The sequence below is a fragment of the Martes martes genome (genome assembly GCF_963455335.1).
Source record: "Martes martes genome assembly, chromosome: 12".
NCBI lineage: Eukaryota > Metazoa > Chordata > Mammalia > Carnivora > Mustelidae > Martes > Martes martes.
In genome coordinates, this window is record NC_137900.1 from 45,694,368 (window position 1) to 45,719,726 (window position 25,359).

Here is a 25,359-nt window from a genome sequence, read left to right on the forward strand (position 1 = left end):
TAATTTTCATAATCACCCTGGGGGACATGGACCCTCAAACACAACAATATAAAGCATATTTCAAATTACTAAGCCATAATTCAGACTTAAGTGGGACAAAGACAAAGCAGATTTCTACCTATGTTAAAAGTCTACAATAAGAAGATTAAAGGTCTCTTGAATAAAGATAGTGAACAGCAGTCCAAAAGTTAGCAGACCTTTTCTGCATTAATATATCTCTGATGCATCAATCATTGTTGTAATGAATATATCAAAAGATGAAATCAGTAGAGGCAGCAACCAGAAAAAGTACTGGAAAATATAAATATTTGATTGGTACTTACTTTTATTTACTTATTTATAAAGATTTTATTTATGTATTTGACAGAGAGCGTGAGCAAGAGAGTACAAGCAGGGGGAGCTGTAGCGGGAGAGGGAAAAACCAGCTCGCCAATGAGCAGGGAACCCGATCCTGGGATCATGACCTGAACCAAAGGCAGACACTTAACTGACTGAACCACCCAGGCACTCTCATTGGTAATAACTTTCTCATTGGTAATAACTTTAAAATGCTCTGCTTAAGATGGGTCAGATTTTCTGACCATTTTAAGAGGAAAATCAGTTCTTATGAAGTGATAGTCTGCCTAGGGTTTTTAGTGACACTCTTAATCCTAGCCAAATGTAATGTAGCCCAGGATACACATAGAACACTATAATATTAGCTAAGGATTCATTCCTCCTCTGCCCAGTTCCATATACCCTTGGAAGTACAATCAGTAGACTGTGTTTTATTGAGGAATCAGAGGGTATTGAGGAAGTGACACAGCTGTCCAAGATGACATAACCAGGAACTGGGAGGATTAGACCCCAGGAAGTGTGGCTTTTCAGGTTTCCTCTGTTTATCTAAGTTAACCTCAGAGCTGATCATAGTGATTATGAAAATCTTCTATTGAGTGAACTTTCTTAGTCTCTACTCTTGAACAGTTGGCATTTTCAGCTTACAGTTTCTCATAGGTATGTAGCTGCTGTCTTCTTGCTGGATGAGATCTTCTTGAATACAGTTAATATCCATTATTCAGGAGAAAACAGTTTCTCCATGCCATCACAAACATTCATTTTCTTTTGGAAATATTCATTTTGTTTTCTATTTGTAATTTAAATCTGTGGCTTTTGAATGTGCAGCAAAATGTTGGTTTACAAAAATTCCTTCTGTTCTCAAATGGCTCATAGGATTTAGACAATTACAGGTCACCTCCTTTCCCTGTCCTATGGGACTGCTACTATCACTTCTTATTGTCTTTTAAATTGGCCATTTTCTTTTGTGTAATTTATGTCCATATATGATTATAACAACTAGGCTTCTAGGAGGAACTAGTAGATGTAGCTGAGAGATGCATACCCAGGGCACGCTAAACACAATTAACAGGTTCTTCAAGTTAGCTCATTATCTCAACCTTACTAATGCCCATGCTCTCTTTCTCTCACAGATGTCTTTTACCAAAATCACCAGTGCCTGATTGGTAAATTTGCTTTTACTGTAAAAGATAAATAGCGTTCAGCGATAAAAGCTCATTTTGAACGCTCAGGAGACAATTTAAAAATTTAATGTTTACTGAGAGCCAAAGCAAGCTTATTGCAGTGGTATAAATAAATGGTCTTTGTGGGTTTCATTTGTGTTGTTTCTGTACCAAAGTTTTTATAATGTATCTTCAAATTCTCACCTTATATATTTCTTATCTTCTTTTGTAGCACCAATAATCAGTGTTTAGAAAGCCTTACAGCATTTCTTCTGACTGCACCTATTATTTTTACAAATCTTGAAATCTTATATTTCCAATAAAAAATATGAATAGGGGCACCTGGCTGGCTCAGTCAGTTAAGCATCCAACTCTTGGGTTCAGCTCAGGTCATGATCTCAGGGTCCTGGGATCAAGCCCTGTGTCAGGCTCCACGTGCTGGGTATGGAGCCTGCTTAATATTCTCTCTCCATTTTTCTCTGCCTCTCTCCCTGCTCATACACACACATGCACACTCTCTTTCTCTTTCCCTAAATAAATACATAAAATATTTATTAAAAGAATATGAATGAGGGGCGTCTGGGTGGCTCAGTAGGTTAAAGCCTCTGCCTTCAGCTCAGATCATGATCCCGGGGTCCTGGGATTGAGCCCCACATCGGGCTCTCTGCTCAGTGGGGAGCCTGCTCCTCTCTCTCTGCCTGCCTCTCTGCCTACTTGTGTTCTCTGTCTGTCAAATAAATCAATAAAATCTTAAAAAAAAAAGAATATGAATGAATAAATTTTTGGTTGTCTTACATAATTGGCCTCACGTTCTTTTACCTTCAGTGTCACCCACATGGCTCATGTTTACAAGCTGTTAATAATAATTTAGTGAATCCTTTCTGAAAACTAACAAATGATTCTACGTATCTTTCATACCTCAACTTAAATACATATGGCTCAGTGACAGATCTAGTTGAGAAATGTCTCAACAGTCTTTTGAGATGAAAGAGCTATTGACTTCTCATAAACATTCAAACCATGTTCTTGAGAGATTTTCTCTAACTTCAATAAAAAGTCACCTTTCAGGTAAAATCATTTAACAACTGAGATCTGTATTTTCCTTCATATTTTCTCAGCATGACTTTGCTGTGGTAACTCTTCCACGTTCTTCCCTGAGAATTCCTAGTACCTATGAAGACCATTTCCAAGTATGTTTTTTGGGAGGGGTCTTTCTCTCTCCACAATCAAAATGTACTTGTCTTTTCCTGATTTTTCTTCCAGCACTCTGGCTCCCATTGTTTTGGATGAGAAGTAACCTGTTAATCTTACTGTGGTTCCATTGAACAAGTTGTTTTTCTCTTATTGATTTGAGCAATTTACCTTTGGCTTTCAACATTTTGAGGAGTCTGAATACAGTTCTCTTTGCATTTACCCTACTTGCAGTTCATTGAGCTTCGTAGAAGGGTAGATTAATGTTTTTCATCAGATCCAGGAAGTTTCTGTTCCTGTCTCTCTTTTCCTGGTATTTGCATTATGAGTATGTTGTACACGTAATCTTGTTCCACCTTTCTGAGACTGTGTTTGTTTATTTACTTTTGTTCATTCTTTTTTCCCTTCTGTCCTGTGGATTGGATAGTCTCTCTTCATCTGTTATACCATGTCAGCGGATTGCTCCTTCTGCCACTTCAATCTACTACGTAGCCACTCTTGTGAATTCTTCATTTCAATTACTGCTTTTTTTTAACTCCAGAATGTCCATTTTGTTCTTTTCCATAATTTCTATCTTTTTACTGATATTCTCTATTTGATGAGACATTGCCACCATAGCTTCCTTCACTTTGTAAGTATGGTTTCCTTTAATTTTTCAAATATATTTATAAAAGCTGCTTTCAAGTCTCTATAATTCCAACTTCTGGGCCCCTGTAAGCTTTTGTTGCCTGTTTTTTCCCTCTTTGTGAATGGATCATACTTTTCTGTTCCTCTGTTTTTGTTTTTGCATGTCTCGTAATTTTTTGTTGAAAATTGCATTTTAGGTAATATAATATCTCTAAATACTGACTCCCCCCGACCCCTTTGGAGAAAACTGGGTGAAGTTCCTTGTTTGGTAACTTGTTTATCCATTTAGTGATTTGGTTGAACTAATTTTGTGAAGTGTATTTTCTCCACATTATGTATATGACTTACCTGCTCAGATTTGTTCCCCCTGTTTTCATCTTTAACCTGTCTTTCTAGGGGTTTTCCTTGGGTTGACATACAACAGTCTATCTATTTAATTATTTAGTTATTTTAAGTAGGGTTCATGCACAGTGTGGGTCTTGAACTCCTGCCCCAAGATCAAGAGTTGCATGCTGAGCAAACCAGGCATCCCTACATACATCATTTATTGATCAAAGTTTGTGTTTAATCTGTGTTCACCATTTGAGTGTGTGTATGGCTTGTACACTGCTCTCACAGTTCAGGGAATTCACAGTTTCCTCCTGCTTTAAGTCTGGTAGTTCAGAGGACTTCCCTCAGTCTCTCCTGAATGTGTGCTGAGCTGGAAAAGACCATGAGGGATGAATGTACTTTTATTACATTGGACTCCCTGACTTCCTTCTAGGTTAGAATGATTTATTACTCAGCCAGTGTTGGCTTTAGCCCCTTCAGTCGGTAAGACTTCCACACTCACTGGTATAAGCTGGGGAATTTTTTTTTTATGTCTACTCTATATCCCACTATGGTTACTCTTGAGGGGGTGCAGCCTAGGATGTGTTCTTGACCTTCTGGCCCCTCAGGGGTGTGTGTGATCTCAAGAGCACTCTACTTGGATGTCTCTCAGGCACTCTCTATGGAATTTATGGCTGGTTCATTTTGTTCTACTAATATTATGACGCTATTAGCCCCCATGTAATTAACTGCTTGCCATCAGAATCTCCATTGTTTTTGATAGTGTCCTTAGGCATGAATAAATTCAGACTCTTTAGACAGTGTGGTAGAGCCCTCTGTCATTAGGGCCTGCCTCTTCTCCAGAGCAGGATATCTGTGGGGCAGAGGCAGTAGCCTGCTTCCCCCAGAGGGGCAGCCTTCTCTACAAGCAGGCTCTGGGTGGTCCCTGGTCTTCTAGCTTGCTTCTCTCAGTGGGCAATCTCTATATTCTAGAGTGAGCTAGAATTGTGGAAATTGGGGCCCCATTATTCTCAACTTGTTGCTCTTGAAGCAGAGCCCTGTCTTACAAATGTGAGCTGAGGTGGGGAGGGGAGATGTAACTGTCTTAGCAGCCCCCACCCAGCTCTGTGTTTCTGCAGTGGGGCAGGTTGGGGGTTGGGGGTGGAGGAATGAGAGGCACTGGCAGCCAGCCCCTGTCACCTGAAGCTGTTTTCCTAGATTAGCTGCTGGGAAGAGAGGGAATCCCCATGTTCTTGACCATATCCACCCAGAGTAGACCTCTCATCACATGCTCTCTTTTAAAAATTTTCAAGGCTGTACTCCATGTTAAATGACATTTAGTTCATCTGATGACTAATCCTTCATTGTAGTTGAATATGCTCATTATTTTATGCCTTTTTATATCTTTATGTTCCCTGTTAGTACTGGAATGCCACTTCATAACAGATACTCAATAAATGTCTGCAAATGAGTGAGTGGATGCGTGAATGGATGGATACCATACTTTTCAAGTGATATGTTTATATTTACCCAAAGGGAGTGATACATGTAATGGGGATTTCAGTACTTTGGGACTTGCTGGGTGTGGAAGTAGGTTTAGACTCTCTTGATCCACTCCAGTAACAGCCAGCCAGAACTTTTAAAAATAAAAGGGGTATGAGGAACCACGACATAACATGTATAAGAAAAGAGAACCCCATAATAGAGCCAAACCCACAAGAAAAAAAAATTGGGGCATGATATACATTTTTTAGAAAAAGAATCACAGATGATCAGTTAGTGTGAAAGGAGAGGTAACTTCTCTAGTAATCAGAAATATGGTAATTAAAACAATGATGTGATATAAATTAATAACCATCAGACTTACAAAAATTAAGAAATCTGTCAAACAATATTGAGGAAGATGTGGAGAAATGGGAATTTCACTACACTGCAGGTGGGACTCTAAATTGATACAACTGCTTTGGAAAGTAACCAAAGTTGAAGATTCACATACTCACATACTTTATGACACAGTAATTTTACTTTGAGGCATTTATCTTAAAGAAAACTCTTGCTGGTGTAGCAGGAGGCACTCACAGAGGGAGGCTTATTGCTGCATTGTTTGTAATATTGAAAAAAGTAAAACAACCCAAATACACATCTCTAAGGAAATGTGTAAACAAATTTTTTATATATTCTTGCAGTAGAACATAATACAGCAGTTAACGCAAATGGTTTACATACAGCATATTGTATAAGTTTCATGTGTAAGGAAATATGGAAGGATATGGTCAGTAAGATACCATTTATAAATGGCAAAAAAAAAAAAAAGAAAAGATGTCTTTATATTGTTAGTGGATACTACACTACACGTGTCAGCAAACTGTGGCTTGTGGGCCAAATCTGACCATAGCCTGTGTTTGAACAACTCACAAGCTGAGAATAATTTTTATATTTTCAAAGTTTTGTAAATACAAAAAAGGGAGGGAGGGAGGACAATCTGATTATGACTTTTCTCCGTTGCAGGTCAGACCTCCAAGGGAAGCTTTGAATTCTGAAAGACAATTTGCTATATAAAAGAAGAATGTTTTAATTAGAGAATATGTCATAGAATATATCTGATTTCCTTAGCACATTGAGTGGCTATAACAAAATGCCATAGACTGGTGGGTTTATACACAGCCAAAATTTATTTCCTATAGTTCTGGAGGCTGGAAGCCCAAGATTTGGTGTCTAGTGAGGATTTTATTTCTAGTTTATAGAACTCATGTTCTTACTGTGTCCCTGTGTGGTAGAAGGGGCAAAGTAGCTCTTGGGTGTTTCTTTTAAAAAGGGCACCAACCCTATTCATGAGGGCTCCATCCTCATGATCTTATCACCTCCCCGAGGCCCCACCTTCTAACACTGACCACATAGTGGGGTTAGGGTTTCAACATGAATTTTTTGGTGGGGGGAGACAGGCTGTAGCAATGACTTTCAAGTGCTATTTTTACTTTCTACTTTCCTTAAACTTTTACTGGCTCCTGTTATACATATGCTCTGTGTGAAGAGAGTCACATCACCTCAGCCTAGCCTGGGCGGACAGATTCAGTATCCCACCTCCAGCCTTTGTGCCCTAGAACTTTCTTGTCAGTCTTAGAATTTTCTGCTTTTCCTGTGTGTTGCCTGACATATCTGTTAAAGCACCTGCGGGCGGCCTTCAACGGATGGGAACATGAGTCATAGGATTGCCTGAGCTTCCTTCCTGTTCCTCCAGGGGACAATACTGAGAGGTATTCTGCATGGCCCCTCACAGGGGTACTACATGATCAAGCCACATTACTAAGCTCCTGCTCAGAACACACCTTTGGCCTTGCCTTTCTCTGCCCCTTCCCACTCCCCATCTCTGCTTGGTGGGACCACTGCCCCTTTATCTGTGTCCCAGCTGCTGCTTTGGAGATCTCCAAATAAAGACAGATGCTTGGGCCATAGAAGAACCAAACTGTCATTGGGAAGAGCAGCAATATCCTGGGGGGCACAGACATAAAAGGAGTTTAAATTGTATTTGTTAAATTTTATATATTTAAAAGTGTTCATAACAAATAGGGCAAAAAATGCTAGCTTTTTAAAGGCAAAGTGCCTTTTATTTAGATGTTTACATTTTGGAGTTTGAAATAAGGTGCTTGATTGCTCTGTGAAACTAGTCTTCCTCTTTGACTTTTAATTTTTCTTTGGGATCCTGTTCCTTGGGATCCTTAAAATCCAGTGTGTATCTAGGCATGTTTGTCATACCTATTTGAGTGAAATTAATTCATTATAAGAATAAAGGAGAGGTGCCTGGATTTAACTAGTAGAGAAGATGTACCATAGTAATTAAATTGCAAGATACTTTCTTTCCATTTCTTTTTCTTTCTTTTTTTTTTTGTACTTCACAATATAACTTTTTCCTCGAGCAGTCGTGTGGTAATCTAAGACCTTCTGCTTTGCTAAAGATATTCTCCTAAGCTTTAAATGACAGGCTGATACATACTCTAAGTTAGGAAATATTATGTAAGAGTAGATGGTAATTCACTCAAGAGCAACATGGTTTGTAGGAAACTATAAAATAATTCATTGAACATTTCTTCTGGGTTTCAGAAAATTAAGTCCTGATGTGGGTTTTCACTGCTGTGTAGGGAGGGGAATGAAAACCCAAACAAAAGAACAGCAACAAACAAAGATCTATGTTTTTTTTTTCTCTAGCCTACTTAGAGAACAGGATGTTTTCATTAGCAAATTTGGGACTTGATGCATGCAGGACTCCTTCCAGAGAGAAGCCGTATGTTCTCTTGTGCACGCCGGACTTGTGACAGTCACGATTCTGTGGTCCTGCAAATGAAAGCAAAATGTTGTAGAGCCCTGACAGCAGGAATCAGACCTCTTCCCAAAGTCACATCCTTTGTGATGCCAAGCTCTCATGTGACTGAGTGACTTTGTGGAAAGTATATCAGGTGTGATGCTATAAAATCATAAATCCTCTCATGTTTCGCCCCTATTGCTTTAAGGATGAAGGCCTTCATTTAGTTCAAAAGGGTCTGCAGGGTGTGGATCCGGCTGGCATCTCTAGCTTCATCTTGGATGCTTTCTCCTTCCCTCTCCAACCTTTATTCCTGCCGGCCTCTTGGAAGAGCTAACCTTATCCCAATATTCCTCAGGGCCTTTGCACATCCCCTCACTGTATCTTCAGTGCCTGACACATAAAAGACATCCAATAAATATTTTTCAAATGAATAAATGACAGATATTAGAAAGTAGCCAAATGCTCTTATGCCAGCCATGGTGGAAAGCAAGCACATAAAAGGCTGCCTTTGTCTGATTTCTAATGTTGTTGTTTTTTTTTCTTGCCTTTATCATTTGTCTTTATTATTATTATTATTATTATTATTATGTTCAGTAAGCCACTGTATAATACATCACTGGTTTCAGATGTAGAGTACAGTGATTCATTGATTGCATATAACACCCAGTGCTCATCACCACATGTGTCCTCCTTAAAGCCCATCACCCTGTTTTAAGTGGGTGTTGAGTAGGCCAGCTCTTGTTTTTACTCTGCTTTCTCTAACTTCTTTTCATTAGACTTTTATCAATAGTCATGCCAACATAAAAACGAACAAAAAAACACCCCTGTTTAAGATAGTACTGTTAGAGAATGTGTCCACAGCTACCCGCTGATGACCCTGTTTTCTGTATCTACCTTTGCCTTCAAGCTTTGTCACTGGCAGAGGGGGAAGAAGACAAGGCAATGACAAGGCAATTATTCACAGGAATATCAGCAAATAGAATTGACTAGAAAAAGGAAGTTAAAGGAAAAAAATAAGCAGACCAGATGAGTGTAGAGGCTGGTGCGCAAATTTTCCACCGCCTTCTCTGCTCCTACGTTGCAGACCAGCTATGTGCCAGGCGTGCGTTAGGCACTGTGAAATAGAGATGAAGAAGACTGAAATCACGCCTTCTAGAACTCTGAAGAGCTGGAGAAACATTCAACTAGATGACAGTGGTACAAAATGCAGTCTTACAAGTGCTGGCTAGAGTGAGGCCCAGGGACTGTGGGAGCCCTGAGGGGTTTGGACGTCTTTACATGGGAGAGTACAGTTGGGTTTATAATTGAAGGGCAGGAAAACTGAATTGATTTTAAAAAATTCTTGTGACCAAGAAAATTTTAGTGAGCATTTTTAGCCATATAAAGTTATTGAAAACAAGTTTGATGTTTTAAAATATTTTTGCATGTTAAAGTGTCCTCTGATGCTGCAGCCTTCTATTGATTACAGCCAACCCAAGTGGACTCTTTCCTGGAGAACAGGTTGTACTGGGTCCAGGAATTGGGACCTGGGTTTCAGTCCTGTCTCTGGTACTGACTGGCTGTCTGACCCTAGCATGTCTCTTCATCTTGACCCCACATCCTCAGGGTTCCCATCCCTGCCCTTCCCTGTTTTCTAGCACACAGAAGGACCTATGAGATGGTGTATTCCCTTCGGCACTCCAGGTTTCCTCCTGTAGTGATTCTGTCCTGGTGGGTGACCAGACTTCCCCTTCCCTCCAGCCCTCATCCAAAGTCATAATTGGAATTCCTCATTTTGCCATAAAAAGCAAACTATACTCTATAGGCTTCTGAATTTGTTCATTTTCTTTTCATTTTCTCCTACTTACATTCTTGCTAACTCTGTGAACCAATATAGCACAGAACTTTGGTAAAATGAGTTGATTTGCCAAGAAGAGGTCACTTCTGAAAAATGTATTCTCAGTGTAGCATTACATTCAGAAATGTAAATTATAAATTCATCTTTAGTAACAAGCATCCATGGGTATACCCTTTTGCTCTTAAAGAGCCTCCTCTAGAACAATGCCATATATGGAATTGGCCTTCAGACCTTTAACTGGCCTGTATTTTGGAATGTGTTCATGTTTCTTCTTTCCACCACAAGTTCATCCTAGGTGGAAGTCTTCTGGAAACCTCTGCCTTGCTGTCACCATGTCCATGAAATTCCATCTGATATCACCTTGTGGCTCTTAGGGAAGTACTCTCAGTGGTACTTATACTTCAATGACATGGACCCTTTGCATTGGTGAAGTGGACAAAGCCCTTTGTCAGTTACTGTGATCTCCATGACTGCCCTATGAGGTAGCTTTATGCCTCTGTACAGTGGGATGGTATTCACCGGTAAAAAGGAATGAACTACTGACACGTGCTGCAACATGGGAGAACCTTGCAAACACTGTGCTAAGTGAAAGAAGCCAGACACAAGACTACATAATTACATGATTTCATTTCAGTAAAATGTCCAAAATAGATAAATCTGCAGAGGCAGAAATTTGAGTAATGCTTATCAAGAGATGGGACATGGAATGAAATTGGCGGAGGAGCCCAGGGAGTGATGCTAATGGGTACAGGGTTTCTTTTTGGCATAATCAAACTTAAAAAATTAGATTATAGTGATCATACAACTCTACAAATACATTTAAAAATCACTTAATTGTATACTGTAAGTAAGTAAACTATGTAGCATATAAATGACATTGCAATAAATTTAAATTTTTAACTCATTCTTTTTCTCCCTGCCTCCCGCACGATAAGGACAAGAGACTTCAAACAGACACTGGGCTCCCTTGTTAGTATCCACTTGGCTTTACCTTCCCCCCAGGTACCCAGCCTCCTCTTGATAGTCTGTCCCTTCTAAATATCCCTCTGTCCCTTCCTCTCATGTCCAATGTGAACAAATAAGAGAACAGCTTCTGAGGGTCCCTGAACTCACCACCTGCTGCTCACCAGGAGGTGCTGCCATCAGCACATTACTAAGCTTCAGCAGAATTAAAAAGAGAATATTCTAGCCTGTGGCCTTTCCATTTTACTTTTTGGCATACTTTTATTAGACCTCAGCAAGCAGTCATCTCATTTAAGAGCAAGTCTCCCATGTGACTGAAAAGCACTGGGCTGAAACTTGAAAGAAAAGGAAACCATTAGTGTTAGTTTGGAATGCCTAGTGTTTAGAGCCTATCCCCAAATTAATGCACAACTTTGAGCAACTGTAAACCTGTAGAAAAGCCAAGTGTTTTCCTTTTGCTTATCAAGTGCTATATAGATAAATATAAATACATACATATATGTATGTATATGCCATACATATATGTAATTATAAAAGAGTATGAAATACGACTATCTGTACATAGTGGGTTGAGGCAGTAGGAAATGGGACAGTCAAGTCAGTAGTTTCTTTCCACAACTTGAAAGCATATTGGGAAAAAGGAATCATGTTAACTCTTAGGTGACGGGGGTGGGGATGCAGTGACATTACTCTGAAGAGATGCTCCAGCTATTGTCGCTGCCTTTCCTGTTAGGTGTACCTGCAAGAACAGAGGACCCAGGACGTTCTGATACTAGAGATTGTGGGTAAAAAGGCAGAGCAGGAATGTGTGTGATGGGGGGAGCCTCCCCCACAGCTCTTCTGACTTGAGCATGGAGCCTGTGCGCTGTGCGTCTCCAGAGAGCTGGCAGCAGAACAGGCAGCAGACCTTGCAGCTGAGCGTAGAAGCAGATGCGTGCAGCCATCAGTGCACAGCCTTCATGGATGGGGCTGGGCTGATTAGTATTGAGGAAGTTCTGTCCAGCATCATAAATGAAATCTCTATCTATATATCTGTCCTGTCACTAAGGTGCTTATTAAGCTTTAGGTTCAGATGATGGAATTTCTGCATATGGGAATTATCAACTTGATGTGTCAGACAGAGATCCATCTTTCTGTCTCGTGTGGTTCTTCTTTGTTGCCAGTTTAATTCCTTTGTTAGTAGATCAGTGATTTTCCGTATAAAATAGTGGGTCTGGTATCTCTTCATTGAACCACTTCCATGACCGTCTCTGGAGTCTCTTTGTAACTTTTCCCTATTGTTATTTAAGGTTAAGCTTATGATTTGTTGTTGCTGTTATGGAGCATGGTGCTAACTTCCTTTGGTTTAGGAAGGGAAGAGCATTTTCCTCAGAATAGAGCTTGGCTGCCACATTTGATGACATAAAATGCTATATGGAGAGCTGATTATATTGATGTGTGAAGTACTTGTAGGAAATCTCTCCCAGGTCATCAGATCCCCCTTGGCTTGCAGGTTGTCCCTGATGTTTTCTCTCTGCAAAGCTAAGGTATGTCCCTGGGATGTGGGGACAACGTGAAGTAGGTCCCTGGGATGTGTCCAGACACAGTGATGAAAATGGAGTTCTTTGGAGCTTCTGGCTCTGCCCCACAGCTGGGACTCAGCAACTGTCAGCCTCTCTGCTTTGCATGAGCATTTCCTGTGCCTCCAAATGATATTTCTATAGGCATAAAGTAAGATGGAAGAAATACTAGACACAAAATTAAGAGGATGTAGTTCCTGTTGTCTGATCCCTGGTATCCTTTGGATCACATGTGTTTTACCTTTGAGCCCATTGCACAAACCCAAATCACATAACTAGCAGTTTGCATGGTTGCAGAGCTATCAGACTCTGAAAGTCTAATGGTTCTTGGAATGACTGTTCTAATCACTACCCCACTCTCTGCTTCCATCCTCCTGGTTTGCTTACACTCATTTAAGAAACTAATTCCTTGGTTTCTTTGATCTTTCTCTTTCCAGATTCTCCAACCAGTTTCTGACTTTTTTTTTTCATGGTCCTTTTTGTTGGTTTCTCTACCTGCTAGCCCTTAATTATTGGTGTTACTCAGGGTTTCCTTCTTGACCTATAACTTCTTCCCGGTGCGTGTTCTACCTGAGTAATCTCATCTGCTGGTTTGCTGGTTTTACAAATCAAATATAAAGTGCTGATTCCACATATCTCTCTCTTGTCCTGACCTCTCCCTACAGGCTCAAACTCATATATCCAGTTGCCTGCTGGACATATTTTACTTGAACTTCAAACCCCGTGAATCTGTACCCGAGTTCTGTTCATTTGTGTTCATCCATCCATTTGCAGAGAGTCTGAGACCTAGGAGTCATCCTAGAGTTCTCTGCTTCTCTCTTATATCAAATTAGTCACAAATTCTTGCTTTCTTTATACCCTAAATATTTACTGAGTCCAACCTTACTCCCAGAGTTCTTGGTTCAACCCCCCATTTCCACCTGGATGATTGTAGGATTGTAGTAGTATTCTGACTGGTGTCTTTGTCTCCAATCACCTTTTTTCCCAAGTCAGTCTTCACTTTGTAATCCAGTGATTTCAAAATTAATTTAGCTATGTCATTCCTCAGCTTAAAAGCTGCTAATGGCTTTCCATCAATGCTGAGCTAAGGTCTTATGGTAAATCACTTTGGAAAATATTTTGGCAGTTTTTTAAAATGTTAAATATACGTTTATCACTAGACCCAGTGCAGTGATTCCACTCCAAGGTTTCTACTCAAAATAAATGAAAAAAAAAAATCTCCACAGAGATATGTATGCAAATATTAATAGCAGCACTATTCATAATAACCCCAAACTGGAAGCAATTCAAATGTTCACAACAGAGGAATGGATAAAGAAATTGTGGTAAAACCAAGCAGTGGAATACTACTCAGCTATAAAAAGGAGCTGAACTACTGATACAGAGAACAACTCAAATAGGTGTGCTAAGTGAAAGAAGCCAGATATTTAAAACTACCTATTGTATGATTCCATTTATATGACATTTATAAAAAAGGTAAAGTTATGGAGATGAAAAACAGATCAGTGTTTGCCTAAAGGTGGCTGTGAGGATTGACTGAAAATGGGCACATGGAGTGATAGGACTATTTAAAATGGGATTCTAGTGGTGCTTGAACAGCTACATAAATTCACCAACACTCAGAACAAAACTAAGGTCTTTGGTGTGGCTAAGAGCCCCACTACGACTTGATCTCTTCTTTGTCCTACTGCTTCAGTTCTTGCCATTTCCTGCTTTATATTCTGATATCTCGTGTACTTTCCTGCAAATACTATGTTTATGTTTGTTGGCTTTTTGTCACGTGGTCACTTCTACAGGAGAAAGTTTCTGCCTGTTTTCCATGTCTACTCTTCCGTCGCACACCCATTTGAGAATCAGCTCAGGGATCAGCTGTCAGAAGTTTTCCTCCATCTTGTCTTCTTAGCCAGCTAAGGCCAAACTGACCATCCTAGACTCTGATGGTAGTCTGTCTTTCTTTTCTTTTCTTGTTTTTTTTTTTTTTTTTTTTTTTAAGATTTATTTATTTGAGAGAAAGAGATCACAAGCAGGGGGAGGGACAGAGGGACTCTCAGGCAGACTCCCCACTGAGCACAGAGCCCAACACAGGGCTCAAGTCTGCCACCCATGAGATCACAACCTCAGCCGAAACCAAGAGTCAGATGTTCAACTGATTGAGCCATCCAGGTGCCCTGGTATTCTACTTAAGAAAAAAAAAAAATATATATATATATATATATGTATGTATGTATATATACACACATACACACACACATATAAACCCATTATATTGAAATGATTTGTTTATATATCCATATATCCCACCAAACTGTAAGTTTTCAGAGAGCATATGCTATGTCTTATTTGCGTAGGAAAGCTCCAGTGCTAGCAAAAATCCCTGGTACATAGTAGGCATTCAAACTGAGTTCTGTTGCACTCATTTCATTTGATGAATTAATGTAAAGATGATTTGTTTTTATTTTTGTTTTTGTCAGAATGAGATTTGCATTGAAGTAACCCTGATTGGATACCATCGCATTTTCTTTTCAAACACTTTGCGTGGTATTTTCTGTTTTCTTCCTTTTCCTGATTTATTATCCACATTTGATGTAATATAAGTAGCATTCTAGCTGGTAGAAATTGTGTCTTTTAGTGTTCTCCAGAGAAAAAGAGCCAATGAGATATGTAGACAGAATTTCTTCTTTCTCAGGGTAACCTCTGCTTTGTTCTAAAGAGCTTCAGTTGATTGGATGAGGTTCACCTACATTATCAAGGATAGTCTCCTTTACTTAAAGTCAACTGGTTGTAGGTGTTAACCACATCTGTAGAATAACCTCACAGCAATACGTAGATGAGTGTTTGACTGAAAAACTGCGCACTATAGTTTAGTGAAATTGACAATCAAATTAACCATCACAGAAAAGACATCAAATTTTTAATTGTAAGGGGTCTTAGAACCCTCCTGGTTATCTGAGCACACCTTGTGCCTGCCCCATTTTGTGAATGAGGAAACAGAGGCTCAGCGAGTTTGTGGTTTCATTTCACAAAACAGAAAATGACTTTTCAGCAGTTTCTCTTCACAAGTGGAAGCCTAGGGCTACTCCACCTTACCTTATCAACTGAGTCATCAGACATTAGGTTCTACATCATTCATTAACCAGGACTGAAACCTCAAATAAATTACTGGTACCTTTTATTTCTCTTTGTGAGTTCTCTTTTTCTCTCAAGAGAATTTATGGCTAAGCTTTAAGTAGAATTTTAAAAATACCACATGACATAATTCTGGCCCCAAGTCTATTTTTAGCACACACTGTCCTTTTTTATTTTGTTCAATTTCAGTGACTTATTGCAGTGGACTGTGAAAATGTATAAATTTTTATTCTATTGTCAGAGATGGGAAACTTTATGGAAGTATTCTTTCCCTCTGACGAGCCTCCCTCCTAAATGATCTTTAATCTGATAAGGTGTTGGCTGATTTGAGAAGTTGAAAAATAGAGAAATGCTGGTTGTCTTTTATTCTGTGCTTTTTTCATACTTTTAAAAAATTTTCTAGAAGATAAAAATAGGACCATTTGCAAATGAAACTATGGGTGATAATATAAACTGTCTTTCTGGGGAGGGACTGAAGTTCTGCCTGATACGTCAATAATCCCTTTGAGTTGGGTACATAAGTAATCAGCTACATAGTCTACTGGAAATTCTCACTTTGGGGAAATGGGTCTTAGAAAGTTATTCCTTTTAACTCCAGTGAATCACACCAGAAATAGTTATAACATGGTGCAAATCAGTTACTGCTTTTTCTATATAGTATTTGACCAGAAACAAGATAGGGAGAGATTGAAAGCTGGGAAAAGGGTGAAGTGCTTAGCCCGCCCAAGCACATTTCAAAGTTTTTAGCTCCAGATATTTAAAGAAAATCAGTTTTCATACTATTGAATTCTTGGGGGGAAAGGGGAGTCACAAGTTTTTATATCATGGAAAAGGAATCTTTCCACTTTCCACTCTTCAATATGCAAATTCTACTTGAGAGTAAGGAGTAGAATTAGCCCAATTTAGGGAGATAAAAATGCCTTTAATCATTCTCTAAGAAAATGGAAGTTACTGGTTGGGAAAAAATAAATACATATATTTTTGAAATCCACTTTCAAAACACCATGGCATTTAAGCATTCCAACTTAATGACAGCTGAGAAAAACTGGTGTGAAACTTATATTCCATGAAATGAATCCACCCTGCCTTTCAAACATGGGAATACCACCATCTGGAAAAACAAGATCTACTTGTATTTAGCCAAATACCAAGGAAGCACTGCTGTAATTTTGACTCCCCTGTTTCCTTCTGAATGTTTGATATGTCATCAAGCTATTAGAATTTTTAATTTTTGGTACCTTCTTAATGATTAAAGAACGTCCATGGAGAATTAGAATATGGGCTTCTTTTATTTATTATCATAAGTGATGCCTTTCTACAAGTACTGGGAAAACAGTACTGTGTTTCACAGAGGTAGTTATCATAATTTCTTTTTAAAGAACTTGTGCATTAAGTAATGTTCTTTAATGCATTTAAATTACTTAGCATTTTTTTTTGGCCAAATATAAGAAACCAACTTAAAATTCTGACTTTCATGTGTATAAGACCACTTGTTAGGACATAAGAAGCCCTTATTTTAATAATGATTTTTGATAGTTTAGAATGAGCTCTTTATATGTACAGTCCAATTTAATTCTTTAAAAAATCCAGTGTTCGATGTTGTTTTTCATTTCTTAAGTGAGGAAATTGAGGCACTGAGAAGTTATGCATCTTCTCTTTCACACAGCTGTTGGGTATCATTGTCAGGGCCAAATTCACGTCTTTTTACTCTAAATCCAATTTGTTCTAAAATCTTAATTCACGTGGCTCTCCTTGACTTACTTGTCAGTGAGATTCCATGTTATGTATATTAAATTTTGTGTGCTGTTCCATAGTGCAGATGGGCAGGATAGTGTATGAATACCGTCCTTCTTTCTGCTTTGAAAAAACTAGGTATGATCAACTTATGGAATGTTAAAGTAATTGTTTTAATATGAGTAAACACAGTGCAGCACTTCATGAATTATTTTTTTATTTTTTTAAAAAACACTTGGAAAACGCTTTATATTTACTTTCTTTCATGTGTGGGGTCATATGTGTGTGTGTATATACACACATATATGTGTGTGTATCATATATGTATGATACATATATATAAACAAACACAAACATGTTTGCCTATCTGTGTATTTATACACACATATGTGATATGCATGTAAACTAAAATACATACATACTTAGAGTCAGGATTAATGAGAAGAATATATATTATTAATACTAATTATAATTGTCCTAAAAGGAATTTGGTGGGTAAATGTTGAATGGTTATAATGAAAGAGAAATTTCTTTAACCTTGGCTATAAATAAAATATACAGCATAGATTGTTGAATTTCCTAAATTTTTGCCTGTTACTGATAGAGCAAAAGGTATTATACTTTAGAGAAAAGATTAAACTCTGGGAAAGGAGATACAAAACAAGTGCTAACCCATAGTTAAGGGTCTTCCTTTAATTTATGTATGATTTTTGGCCTTAGAATAATTCGTTGAGATCATTTTTTTGACTGATAATTGAATGTCTACTTTGTTAGGTACTACAGCCTTAGACATTTAAAATGCATGAGATATGATTCCTGTCTTTAGCATCTTAAAATTCAGAGGAGCAAAGATCTCAGCAATTTTATTCATGAAGTGGCTAGTTCCAGGTAACCCAACAGATAATGCGCTAAGAATTCAAATGAAGTCTAATAACTTCCAGCTGGGGGGATCAGTCAGGATGATCTAGAAGGTGAGGTCTGGGTAAGCATGTTAGATAATCAGTAGGAGTGAAAAAATAGAAAAAGGAAAGAGGTCCAGTTATAAGACGTGGGAATAAATACCGGCACATTTTGGTGGACGGTAAAGAAACCTAGCTTTGTATGATGTATAATAAGAGATAGAGCTAAACAAAAACAGAGAAGTAAGAGGTAAACCACTTTGCATGAGTGAATTTCATAGCAAGTCTACTCAATTTCACTGATGTGATTTTCAAGGAGACCTCTGTAAAGGTAGTCAGAAACATGGTATTTTGGTCTTCACTGTTCAGTAAATGAAATGCAATGCAGGGAAAAATCAGAGCTGTAACTAGAGGAGGTAGTGTCTTTTTCCCAGAGATGCCAGTTAATGCGGGGGAGGATGAGTCATTTTTGGAAAGCAGTGCAGCATTCTCTGGGCTGTGAACAGTGGTCATTTATTTAAGCTGTCTTTTGTTACTGGTTCCCTTTGACATTTTTCTTTTTTGGTGTATGGAGAAAAACAGCATGAGACAATGCTACTGCAGACTCAGAATTAATACTTTTAATTTAAAACGTGATTTGATTGTCTTATTTTTTTTTTTCTTTTTTGGGAAGTTGTTCCTTTTGAAAGACGTTCCTACAGCGAGGTGATCAGTCTTATTTGCACCACTTTGTGTTTTCTCTCATCAACCTAACATTAATATTTACAAAAGGACATTGTAGTTCAGTTCCACAAATCTTAACCAAGTACCTGTTGTGAGGAATACAATGAAGAGTAAGATAGAAGAAGGAGAAATTGTTGATTTGATTGGAATACAGAGTATATGCAGGGTATAATAGTAGATATGATTAGAAGCCAAAGCTCTCAATATTGTGTTAAGTATGTACAATCAGAGTTTTGAACAGAGTTGTTTTTTAATAATTTGGATTTTTTGTTTCAGTTTGGGTGGTACAGGGAGTATATTGGCTTATTTGTACTGTTTTGTGTAATCCAAATACCTTTTGCTGATGTTCATGTAAATAGGTGATCAATTAAAAATATGTAGGTGATCATTTTTTCAAGTGGCGAGCATATTAGCCAAAGTATATTAAACAGCATCTGAAAATATTCAGTACTATGAAATCTTGGTTTTAGGAACTATCTCATGGGAAAATAGTAGGGCAAAACTATTTTTAAATAAATGTATTAAGTAAGGAAAACAACTCATTTTTGGCCGGATAGAATCAGGGAGCCTATATTCCTCACCTTGACCCTTATTCATAAAAAGATAGAAGTTTTAGTAATGACATTTAAAGATCAGGAGGGAAAAATCTTTGCTGTACTCCTAAGGAATGAGTCAGTGTTATGTAGCCCACTGTTTAATTCAATGTCTTGATATATTTAGATCCTTTATGACCTGAAAAAATAATAGCCTCAAGAACAATGTAGATGTCATTTTGAATTTTGTTTTTTCCCCCAAGAATCTAATTAGATAAGAAATTTTTATATCAACCAACCAATCAGATCAGTACCAGTATCTAACTGTTAGCCTCATTAATATGTTTGGTGAACTGTTTCTCTCAGAGCAGCTCAAAGGTCAAGTTTTGTAGAAAGGAGAAAGAGCCTATTATCTCTCAAACTTTCTCTTTTTTTTAACCCCCCCCCCCACATCCACCCACCCACACTAATTAACTTAAACCAAATATGTAAAGCCAGTAGACTAATATGTTGGCCTTGGTGTGAGTTATAGGCTAGTTCTGAATTACTAATGGCCATTGTGATTCCATTTGGTATTCTGTTTGATATAATGAGCCAGTTATTGTGATGTTATCCTGTTTTTAAGTGCAAAAAGGAGGGAAATTAAAATCGTTCCCAGTTGAACAATTTGGGATTGAAAGTGTGGTACAGGCTTTGTGCTTTTGATGAGGACCACATTTTATTCCCCAGAAATGATAAAAATGTAGTTAACACAAGGTTACCAGGATTCTCTAATATTACTATAAATAGAAACATTACTCATCTATTTTTGGTGATAATTTTGTAAATAAAAATTAAATGTCTCCTTCATAGATCACAGGAGGTTCTATTTTTTACTAAAATGGGATGTTGGGATATAGTGGGTTCCCTGGCATTGGAGACAGTCAGCTAGAACTGAGAGACAGTTGATTGGAAGTTGTGTAGTAAATATTTCTTGGTTTTTGTAAGACTCACTACATTAGAGTTTCCCAGTCCAAATTTAAATGAAAACCATGTATTTCAAGAATAATAAGACACAAAAGAGGCTGAAATATGAGCTAGAACTGTCATCAGCTGAGCAAAATGAAAGGCATTGAATCTGTAAAAATCACATAAAAATTTGTTTGGTGATAGCAGAAGTTGATATTAATAACCTATAAGGCTCCTTCTGTTTCTGATTTTCTATAACTCAATCCCAAATATGCAGGTCAAATCACTGGCACTTGGATCCCACTAGGAGATTCTAAATTGAATTCTAGGGCCTTCCTTACTCTCATTGCTGGTTTGGTAAAAATCTTGAAGAAATAGGCAAAGAAGCTGACTTCTGTTCCATATTATAGTCAGGCTTTACAATAGGTGCTACTGATGCCAGGCAAATCCTGAGTCTGTACAGACTGCTGAAATAGTTGATAACTAGCATCATTCAGGACACAGGTTAAGTGAGAGGCTGATGTGAAGGATCAAGGGTTAAGGCAGAAACTCTAACGGAACTTCAGGCAGAGAAGGCCAGCACCATGGACAGCACCCCCCCCCCCCCCCCCCCAAGGCTAGAGCTGCAAAGAAGCCTAAGGTTTAGCTTGGAAAAACTGCATCCAGGTCTTCGTTCCACCTCATCCTATCTAAATATCACTAACTTGGACAGGCAGTTTAACTTTTGCAACCCTCAGTTTTCACATCTGCAACTTGGGAATAATAAGTGCTCTACATAGTTCTTCTGATACACCTATTAAATGATAAATTGCAAGTGAAAATGTATCAGCTATACAAATGAAGATGTTAATACTGTTTTTATTAGTGTTACACTTTTAATAATTGACCTTTATGTATCCAAGGTTTTATTATATTAATGAAAATTGCTAGATTCTTCTCAGGATTTGACACAACAGTTAAAAAAAGAGAACTGATAGGGAAACCAGGATACCATAAGCAGATATATACTCTATTGGTAAGTGAAGGGAACTAGGATTTACTGCCTATCTCATGGGTTCAAGCATGGGTTCTTATCCTATACTATTTAATTTTCATAACCACTCTGTGCATCTGGCAAAGAGCAGAGGAGTCTATCTCTGCTGTGGTCTTTCATCGCAGCACATTTCTTCTAGCACATTTCTTCTGTTACTGCTGCTGGAGTAAAATGGGCAGCATCTGGTATACAGGGCCAAAGTGATAATAGAATTCATACTCTCAGTTTTTCCAGTAGTGGTCTCCTTTGAAGTTTTTCCTGATGGCAGAAAGCAGGAGTGGAGAGAGTGAGAGAGGGTAAGGAATACATGAAAGCCCCCAACAAGAGAATGTCAGAGCTCCCATTGCCAGGAGACAGAGCCATGTCTCCGAGGACTCCTTTAGATGGAGATAGAATAAACTTACTGGGATGACCCATGTTGTCACTGAGCGGTCTGGACTTGGTGGTGGCCTTACCTATAGAGTCCTTCAGTCCAGTGGTTATTGAAGGAAATGAAAAATCATACTTCAATATGTGTGTGTGATAACTTTATCCGATACTGTGACATCCTAGTGAAAAGCATCTGACTACCTTTATAATTAATGTATTTTAAGAGAAGATCTCATGTCATTAGCATTTAATATCCCTGCCTTTGATGAAACCAAGGTATTTTTCTTGTGATCAATTCATACATTTTTATCAGATTTAATTTAAATCTTTATTTCAGAACAGAATAGGACATTTAACTTTTTAATGAACATAAATTCTACATGTAGAAAATGATCATTTGCATATGTGAATTGATGAATATAAAATGGATCATAATGGGAATTGATTGGGTAGCAAAGAAATACCCTCAACTTCTTTCCATATGGTTTATCTCATGTTTATAAGGATATGGACAGCTACAGGATGCTTTATAAGATTGCTAATCAAGTCCTTTTATCTGAGGATCAGCTGGGCTGATTTTTTTCTTACCAGCTTGATGGTTGCTTGTGATTATCTGTTCAATAGCCGATTGAGAAATAGGTTGAAGAATTAGCAATTTCATACCTTCAGATCCCTTATCAGAGGGAAATAATAATTGTATGATGCTGTTGTCCTTCAGAACTTTCAAAAGGAAACTATTAGTGATTAGGTAGTTATATAATGATGCACATAATAAAGACCACTGGGGTTGGAAAACAGAATAAATAAGTTCAAACTCTTGCTTCAGTACCTACTGAGTGCTTGGTCTTTGGCAGGTTGTTTAAACCTGAGCCACAGTTTCCTCCTATGAAAATGGAACTGCCCACCTGTGTCAGAGAGTGGTTGTGAGATTATATTAGATGATGTTTCTGAAAGGGCTTGAAACTTCTAACCAAATTTTAAAAAGAAACTTTATTATTCTCCTTTTTGTTTGTTTTCTTTAGAAAGTGAGTGAGAAGGTTGGAGGAGCTGAAGGAACCAAGCTAGATGATGACTTCAAAGAAATGGAGCGGGTAAGTTTTCACCACTCAGAGCTCCCTTTGATGTGTAGTTGTCTAACATACTGAGAGGGGAAGGGGAAATGCTCTCCTCTGGTACCTGAAAATGCATTTTGTTATTTTAAAAGATACTCTCCTTTTAGTGTCTATTTTAAAAAAGAAGATGCAAAGTATCCAGTCTTCCCTTTGCACTACCCCTGAGAACAAAGCCTCTGCAAAGGAGAAATATCATAATTTCCTGGTGGATCTTATCATTACTTTCCCAAACAGGGATAACATGAAGTTATGTTTGAATCAGGGGTGAGGTGGGAAGGAAATCAGGGAAGGCAGGGAATAGTGTCCCAAGTGTCTGGGGAGAGTCTTAATCATTGCCTGGCTTGGGGAATGATAGGGCAGTGTTCAGATGTTTGTGTGAAGAGCCAAACAAAGAAAATTGCTAGGTACTTTGTGCCTTGTCTTTTTCAGTTTTTTTTTTTTTTCTTTTGAGTTCATTGATGAATTCAACAAATTCTTGTTTTGTGCCTCCTATAAGCCAAGCATGTAGGATACAGTAGTGAACTGATAAACAAGGTTCCTGACTGCCTCAAGTTCATAGTCTAGAGGGGAAGGTGACTTTGGGCAAATGCTGACCAGTGTGGCTAGTGTAACAAAATATGGTGCTGGAAAAACTTGAAACAGAGGAGGCACACTCACACAGGGTGATTGTAGAAAGCCTTCCTGCTATTCCAATGATGATGTGGAGGGTGAGTAAGAGTTATTAGAGACTCATATGTTTCTGGTAGAAGAAACAGCAAGAAAAAACAGGTCACATTTGAGTTCCTGGGGGGAAAAAAAAAGAGTCACCAAGGGACGAGGGTCTTGTGAAATGAGGCTGTGTAGTTTTTACCTAATTGGTCATCCGGGCTAAGTTCTCGACGTGGACCGCCCTGAGAGCATAGGTACCCATGAGAGAGGAGATTTAATACAAGAGTCCAACCAAAAGCCTGGGCAGCCAGATTCTTACACCTAATGCCTGACAGCTGTTTGCCCCCAGTGGGGTTATTAAAGTCTGCATTGCTCCTTATTTCTCATCTCTGGACAGTTCTAAGTACCACCTGATCTTTAACCAAAGCGAGTAGCCTCTGCTCTTCATAGTTCTGAAAATGGTATTTTACCCATCCATCTTCTGCAGCATCTGAGATCAGACACTGACTCACTTGCCTAGAGTGACTTCCCTCCTCCGCTCCCTGTAATATTTGAATTCCTTATGCCTCATAAGGAGCAGCTTGTGGGTCTGCTAATTTGCACTAACCTCTGTCTCCACCCATTATTTCTTGATCCCCTTAGCCTTTGAATCCTCCCTCTTCCCTAAGGAGGGAATTTATAGCATGCCTCCCCATTGCCATGTTGTTAATGACAGATTAGTCAGGCATTTAGGAATTTAGAACAAGAAGTCAGAATTTGAGTTCAGCTTTCAACATCTGCCAGGACTACAGATAATAAGGTAGGTAGCTCACTGACTAAGTGAAGACAGTTTTTCCATTTTTTAAAAAGATTTTATTTATTTATTTGACAGAGGAAGACACAGCGAGAGAGGAAACACAAACCGGGGGAATGGGAGAGGGAGAAGCAGGCTTCCCACTGAGCAGGGAGCCCGATGCAAGGTTCGATCCCAGGACCTTGGGATCCTGACCTGAACCAAAGGCAGACACTTAACAACTGAGCCACCCAGATGCCCCAAATTTTCCATTTTTTAGAGGAAACTAAAAAGAATAGAAAATTAAGAGAATGGAGTAGAATTTGTCACTGAGCTACTAATTAAACCTTTGAATCCATGACAGTCTTGCAAACTAATTGAAAGAGGATCTTTTAAATGTTTTACTTCAGGTTAAGATCCAAAAGTATTCCTCTGGTTCTGACGGTAAGATTTATTTCTCCTATTTCCTAGAAAATAATTGGCTTCTGGAGTTTTTGTTTCAAAAAATAAATTCTTGGAATTTAAAAAATCAAACAAACTTCTGATTAAGGAACACACCTATGGTTTTGTATTTGGGTTTATACATAGTAAATTGAGAGATCTACATTTCAGAACAATGTGGAGATTCTTTTATTTCATTTCAGTATACACATCTTTTTTGTCTTATCTGTGCCTCTGTGCAAATTTTACAATCTCTACCCATGCTGAATTTGCATTAAAGGTAAAGATTTTTGTAGTAATTGGAAAGACTGTGTCTTGGATTTGGAATCCAAAATCTTTTCTGTCCTGTTAATTTGTTGATTACTCACAAAAACATTTTAGCTCAGTGTTCCCAAGCCTACAAAAGAATCACCTATCCACAGTCAGTTTTCTGATCATCAGGCATTTGGTGTAGAGAGACCTTTTTGTTCAGTTGTGTTCTTAGAGGTGCAATTAGACAACAAAATGAAGTAAATTAGAGGTTTGCATCAAGCAACACTACTGGGAGAGAGAATTGGGTATTCCTAGAGGTTGTTTCTCTAATCAGCCACCCCAACGCCTCTCCTGCAGAGATGCAGTAAAATCCCACCTGTGTCTTTTAGCCCTCACAGCTCCCAGAACTGACTGGGTAGAATCCTGCAGCTCCGTTGTCTCTGCAGGAGCCTGCCCCTAGCCATTTCTTTCCTCCTCTTAAGTGCCT

General features: G+C 38.4%; 1 protein-coding gene across 1 annotated transcript in view; it reads left to right on the plus strand.

The window, feature by feature from the left end:
• SH3GL2 (SH3 domain containing GRB2 like 2, endophilin A1) overlaps positions 1-25,359 on the plus strand; it is a 209,567-nt gene that overhangs the window by 141,697 nt on the left and 42,511 nt on the right. Inside the window, exon 2 of the mRNA XM_080819732.1 lies at positions 22,670-22,738. Within this exon, the coding sequence (XP_080675858.1) occupies positions 22,670-22,738 (69 nt within the window). The remainder of the gene's footprint in view (positions 1-22,669; positions 22,739-25,359) is intronic.